Source organism: Morone saxatilis, unplaced genomic scaffold (genome assembly GCF_004916995.1).
Source record: "Morone saxatilis isolate NCDOM2014 unplaced genomic scaffold, NCSU_SB_2.0 Contig9, whole genome shotgun sequence".
Lineage (NCBI taxonomy): Eukaryota > Metazoa > Chordata > Actinopteri > Moronidae > Morone > Morone saxatilis.
In genome coordinates this window covers 4,390,787-4,397,801 of record NW_023340268.1, presented here as the reverse complement: position 1 = coordinate 4,397,801, position 7,015 = coordinate 4,390,787, and the positions used below count along the sequence as shown (strand labels likewise).

General features: G+C 38.1%; 2 protein-coding genes across 2 annotated transcripts in view; both read left to right on the top strand.

Annotated features, from left to right (window-relative positions):
• slc52a2 (solute carrier family 52 member 2) overlaps positions 1–5,051 on the top strand; it is a 5,633-nt gene extending 582 nt beyond the window's left edge. The window contains exons 2-4 of the mRNA XM_035681801.1: positions 1,773–2,631; positions 2,736–2,859; positions 3,538–5,051. Coding sequence (XP_035537694.1) covers positions 1,773–2,631; positions 2,736–2,859; positions 3,538–3,747 — 1,193 coding nt within the window. The 3' untranslated portion in view covers positions 3,748–5,051. The remainder of the gene's footprint in view (positions 1–1,772; positions 2,632–2,735; positions 2,860–3,537) is intronic.
• A 717-nt stretch (positions 5,052–5,768) lies between these two features.
• The window catches only part of si:ch73-196l6.5 (riboflavin transporter 2), a 5,188-nt gene continuing 3,941 nt past the window's right edge, over positions 5,769–7,015 (top strand). Inside the window, exon 1 of the mRNA XM_035681798.1 lies at positions 5,769–5,854. The gene's annotated coding sequence lies outside the window, so the exon portion shown is untranslated. The remainder of the gene's footprint in view (positions 5,855–7,015) is intronic.

Here is a 7,015-nt window from a genome sequence, read left to right as displayed (position 1 = left end):
TAACATCACGACTTTATTCTCGTAATATTACGACTTTATTCTGGTAATGTTACGACTTTATTCTCGTAATATTACGACTTTATTCTTGTAATTTCCAAAAAATAAAATAAAATAAAATTCTTAGTCTGGCCCTAATACTCCGTCGTAGTTATATTCAAGCTTTTATTTAGAATATATTAATATATTCTGTTTTTATTCATTATTTAAGCTTTTGGTGGCTTCAGTGAGCTTAAATCTGGCTGTAATGTTACCTATTGATCACAGCTGGCTGATAATGCTACAGGTGTTATTGTGATCGGTTCATAAATATTAAATATTAAATGTAAATATGTAGAATATATAGTCGTTTTGTGTATAGAAAGCATCAATGAATAGAAATAGTAATACACAGAATAATTTCACTCTGTCCAATGGGGGATTTATTGATTGATTGATTTATTGATGATTAAGCCTCAGCCAGGATGGTCACATGACAAAAGTAAAAAAAGAAAACCATTTCATAGTATTTAAATTTTCATATATTATTGTATAAAACAACAAAGTACATTTATGTGACACAGAAATCTGAACTTTAATGATTGAATAATAATAATAATAATAATACATTTTATTTTATTTTGTATTATTATTTTTCTAGGAAATCAAAGACACTTTAAACGTTTCAACTTTATAATACTTTGTTTTAAGAGGGAAACACTGTGCTTACTAAACTACATTTATTTAGCAGCTGTAGTGTGTGATCACATTTGAAATATAATGTAATTGTTATAGGTTATTAATGGTGATTAATCTGTCACATTATGTGTCATCGGCTGTCTGTGCTCACTGTAAACACATCTGCAGGCATCAGTGTGGCTGCTGTGGGACGATATCTGTGCTCCACCTTGTGAGGAAGGTGGTGAAAACGTTAACTCTCGTGCTGTAAACATACGTACACCTGAATTTCCCATAGAATAGAATTAAACTTGACTTTTCTTCGTGTTTATCGGCATTATATATCGGCCATCTGCAGCCCTGCTCTGTAAATATCGGCATCCACCATTGAAAAAACAATATCAGTCGACCGCTAATTACTAAATGACCCGACAGTGATATAGTTGGTTGTAAATGCAGCTCTACCAGCTATAAAAGGAAAATTCTGCTGACAGAAATCTATTCATAATAATTTAATAACATATAATTTATAAAATAATATATTTTATAGCACTGAAAGGGCTCTTTCTGCGTAGTTTTGCTATTTCTACTTAAGTAACAGACAACAAATGCTTCTTCTACAGTGCTGGCAGTCAGTAGGTGTGGCACTCTCTGGATCTCTGGGTTAAGGTGTTCTTACAGTTTATATGTAAATAGTTTGTTTGAGCTTGTAAATATTTAAATAGTCTGTTTGATTTCATCCCTCTCTTTGTAGATTTTCTTTGCTAAAATTTTGTATTTAAAATATACGATGTACTTATAGTGAGTTTGGGATTAGGATATTGTTAAATAATAATAATGCTGAGTGTAGATTGCATTTGCAGTGATGCAGTTCTTGATCAAACGACAATGACTGACTGTGGACAAACACATAGTGTGATTCAGATATAAGTGCAGGAAACAACTAACAGACCTTTGATGGCGGACAGAGTGAGTCAGTGAAGTTATCAGACAGTAGGTGAGACAGCCGTCCTCACATTATGGGCTGTGGAAGAAGCAGTACGGCTTCATCATGTGAATATTGTGTTTTCATCTTTACCTCCTCACCCTGACTGATTGTTGTGTTTTGTGTGTTTTAGGATGGAACCTGCCTGCCTATCTCTCAGTGCTGATAGCGTTCGGGAACATCGGTCCAATAGCAGTGACCATCACACACCACTGCGCTCCGGGACGTTTAAACGAACGCCTCGTCATCCACTGCATCCAGGTGGTGGCGGTGGTGGCGTCCGCTCTTCTGGCGATCTTCTGGTCACACACTGTCACGATAGCTGGAGAAGAAAGGTCGCTGCTGTTCCTGCTCTTCACCTTTGTGTTGTCTTTGGTCTGTTGCACATCCAACGTCACCTTCTTGCCTTTCATGTTTCGTTACCCGCCTCAGTATATCCGTACTTTCTTCATCGGCCAGGGCTTCAGTGCGTTGTTCCCTTGCGTCGTGGCGTTAGGGCAGGGCGTTGGCAAGCTGGAGTGTAAAAACGTGAACGGCACCGTGAAGCCAGAGTATTTAGACCAGAACTTCCCTGCGCAGAACTTTTTCTGGTTCTTGTGTGCCATGCTGTTGATCTCATCTCTGAGTTTCTGGGCTTTAACGCGAAGACAGACGGAGTCGCAGGAAGATGCGCCGTCACAGGAGCCCGACGAAGCAGCAGCAGCAGCCAAAAACGGAGAGGAAACGCACCCGCTGCACAACGGAGGGTCGCCGCTGTCCGAGGAGCAGACGCAGGTGGAGGAGCAGCCACCTGCGCAGACATTTTGGACACGGAGGAACATCGGCCTGCTGTCGCTGCTCGCCGTCTCCAACGCCCTCACCAACGGGGTCCTGCCGTCTGTGCAGAGTTTCTCCTGTTTGCCTTATGGCACCATGACCTTTCACCTGTCTGTGGTCCTTGGCAACATAGCGAACCCCCTGGCCTGCTTTCTAGCCATGTTTGTTGTCCTGAGGTGAGACAACATAAGAGTGATTGAACACATACATTAAGAGCCAGTTACAGTTTTTACTTTGGATGTGTTGCAGTGTTTTGATTGGACCCATTTCTGTCTTCCAGGTCCTCCGCTGGTCTGGGCTTCTTGTCTTTAGGAGGGGGAGTGTTCGCTGCATATCTCATGGCGTTAGCGGCTCTCAGCCCCTGTCCTCCACTCCTGGGAAACACTAGTGGTGTGGCTTTAGTGGTGAGTGATAATACACATTTCCTAGAGCGGGGTCAGTTAATAAAAGCCAAAACTTTTCAAATCTTGTTGAATCTGATCAAAGAATAAGTAAACAATATGAATCTGATCGGGCATTCTGACAAACACACAATAGTTTGCATGAAAAAGTTATTAAAGTGAACTTCTGACTCTTGCTTTTAGCATTGGGGTCCTACTTGATCTCGTTTTTCTGCCAAAGTTTTGATTATTTCACTAGAGACATTTCTGTATTTGTGTGTTTGTACCTGTGCTCTTCACGCTGGTTTGAAGTGAGCTCAGTTGGAAAAATGTCCTTGCACGTTTCAGGATTTAAACAAGACAAGGCAGGTTTGTTTCATAATAGGTAGATTCAAGTTGCTGTACGGTGAAGTTAGAAGCAAGACAGGTAAAAGGTAAAAACAACACAGGTAAAAGTACATACATATGTTAAAGATTAAAAATAAAAGTATTGATTTTAAACCTGCAATGGTTGCAGCATTCCTCAAACCATCAGGCAGTTGGTTCCATAATCCTGTGCTGCGTAATGACTTTAACCTTTAGTAATATTTAAATCAACTGGGGATGTTTGAGTCTTTCTTACAGATCTCACAAACACAGAAACTAAAGGCCTCGTGTATTTTCTTCACTGATTTCAGCTGCTTGCTTTTGCCCCCCCTACAGGTCATCTCCTGGATTATTTTCACCGGCCTCTTCTCTTATGTGAAGGTGGTGATCGGGACTTTGCTTCATGAGGCAGGTCACGCTGCCCTGCTGTGGTGCGGTATCTCTATCCAGGCCGGCTCCCTTATCGGAGCGCTCACCATGTTCCCTCTGGTCAACGTCTACCACGTGTTCTCCCGCGCCCAAGAATGTGTGGATAACTGCAGTTAGCAGGAGGGAGACGTTTATATGAAGTCTCTTTTTTAACAGACAACGCGTTCCCATTTATTCGTTATGGGAAATGACTGTTCTAACCCTGTTTTTGGAGGGTTTCCTGTCCTTGAGAGAAGCACCGTATCTGTCTTTCATGCCACAAATGAGGCATCCCTCCTGATTCAGAGGCCTCTGCTTGAGCCTGTAAAAGTAAAAACATGCCCAGATAATGGGAGCATTGTGTTTGCCGCACATTGGCCAAGGGGATGTGAAAATGCGTATGAATGCAGTAATACCACAAGTGCTTTGTGCGGTATTTTATAAAGGATCTCTGTAGTTGAATTTTGTTTACAGTAGCAAAAAAACAGCAGCTGATGGATTTTGTTCCCATTACAACGAACCATGTGAAAATATATTTGCTCAGGGACACACAGATTCACTTATCCATCCACGTGTGTTGCTCCTGAATCTAATTGATGAGGAATATTCACACTGTTATTAATAATATTCACACTACAGCCATGTCTCTTCCGAAAGGAGAGTAGTGTTTGAAGTGTAAATGTTTAGCTACCTCTGCCCTTTGATTCTGTGTAAAACGTGATTATACTTACAGTTTTATCAAAGGCAGATTTGCAGTTTGATTGCGTTGAAGTCAGTATTAGGAAAATGGTCATTTATAATGCAGTTACTTTATAACATACAGTTCAGAGATGCAGTGACATTCCTTGATTTTTTTTTATGCCAAAATTGCTTTGATTTTTTAATTTTAATTTAATATTCTTTTAGGTTTGACTGTGTTTCAACATTTTTATGTGATTTACTATGATTTTGGATCTGTATTCATTCCAAATATACAGTAATGTTATGATACCTTAAGGGAACAATATCTGGCCTTAATACTGTAAGAAATAGTAATGAGTGAACTGGTTTTGGTAAACAAGGGATTACGTCATCTCAGTCAAATAATAATAATGTATATCTTTGATGTGCACTAATACCTTTTTAAGGTAATGTTATTAACCTTGCTGCTACAGTATATCAGATTTAATAACTTCACTAAAGTCTAAAGAAGTTTACAGAGGAAGGATATCTGTTAACATTGCCTTAACTTTATGGTTGTAGTCCTGCTGTTTTAATTTATCGGTTAAATTATGTGCTGATTTTAAATTGATTCATGTTTGGACAGTTAAGTGATTGTGCTTTTTCATGACTGTGGACATATTATGTTGATTTTTTGTTGTTGTTGATTGCCCTGCATACAACAACATGTGACATCAAGTGACTGATAAGTGAAATGACTGGTGAACAATAAAGATTTGTTGTAAATGTCCTGAAGCTTTTTTGTCTTAAAAAATACTTTTTTGTCTTGGTTCCTGTATGGTTTGTGAAACAGGATAAACGTCGATATACAGGGAACTCTGAACTACAACAATAGATGTTACTTCATCAGATAACAGAGAAAATTGATTATATGTTGCAGTATTTTATGTTTAGGGCGCTGACTGACTTTTTTTCTTTCTTGACTTTCCTGAAGTAGATAGCAGTATATTAGGATATATATAAAAACACTGCAGCATTGATCATCATATAGTTCATTACTGTGAGTTGAACATCTGAAGAAGTCATAATAAAATAAGAGACTGAAGTGCTAAACTGATACTTTAGAGGCAGCGGTATAGTTTCTTATATTCAGGTGATTCAATAATAATGGAAATTCAATTTCTGCTTATAAACCCTCCTAAATGTTGTACTGGACCTTTAAACACTCATTTTCACCTCTGCTCTGCTCTGCTCCCATGATCCCCTTAAGCAGAATTAATGAATTCAGGAGATTCTTGAATGCGCCTCACTCATTCAGAAATTGCTTCAAGGCAAAGCAACGGAGGCTGCAAATCACAGCATGTGATGTGTATTGATGATCCTAATCGTCCTGACAGTGAAGTTATTTAATGTTGAGACAATGATTGGTTAACCAAACCTTGTGTCACCGTTGGCGTACATGCTCGCACACCCACTCACCCCAAGGAGGGTTTTAATCCCTTGACGCACACACACACAGTTTACTGCACAGGACTTTGGCTTCTTTCAGTTCCCAGAAAACTTCAAACTCTCCACCAAACAGCATGTGAGTATCTGCAGGAATGCATCCTGACATACACAATTTTAATACTTTAATGGTTTGTAAATGTGTGTTTAATAGGGGAAAAAATCTGTTATTGTTTATATATTATCTATAGAGCTGTTTATTAAAATATATTGATGTTTTATTTGATGATTCTATAATTCTGCGATATAACTATAACATTTTAAAGAGATTCTTTTATAATTGTGCTTCCAGATCTAACAGATAAAGGTTATTTTTAACATTCTGCTTTGAGGACACTCTGCATGAACTTCCGAGAATTATTTTCTAATTTCTTTCAATGACTCCACTGCATGCAGTTTCTTTTTATAATAAACAATGCACTGCTCAGATGTTTTCCTAGCTTATATAATAGTTAGTAGTGCAGCAGGGGGTCGTGTTTTCTTTGCTGTAAGCTCTGTATGTTTAAAGCAGGTTTTAACCCTGTGATCACATGAAAATAACTTGATGGATAAAATCACAAGATTTTTAGCATTTATGTTTTGGCTCGTGTAACTTGAGAATCTGCATTAAATAAAATCATTTTACAGCTAGCAGACCAGGAAAAGACAAGACTTCAGTAAACATTAACCGTAACATTAACAATTTTAGCAAGTGTTGGCAGTGGGATGCTTCCTCATGGTGACACATTAATCTGTGACGTTAAGTTTACTGTTGACACTTTGCATATTGGGTTGACTTCACTTATTGTTTTACTTTTAATTATTTTTAATTATTTCCCATTATTTTCTGCTGCAATGATGCAATAAACCTGAGGATTAATGTAGTTTTATCCCTTCAGCGATAAAGCAAACAGTTGCTTAACATTTGTTTTTGTTACTTATTAGGACACTGCATTACTTACTTAACTTATGTAACCATTTCATGCCTAACCCCAACTCTTGTCCTAACCATAACCCAATATTACAAAACACCTCTTAACTCTTAAACTTTATGCTTAACTTTGTCTGGACCAGATTTTTGTCCCCACAACTTTTTTTCAATACAGATAGATTTTTTATAACTTGCAGAGCTTTAGTTTAGTTGTTTTAGATTTAGATATTTCAGTCTGGACAAAAGTGGTGAACACTACTGTGCTAGCATGGCTAAAGTGAAAACAGCTTCAGATTTGAGGTTTTCAAATTCAGTAGTGGCTCAAAGGTA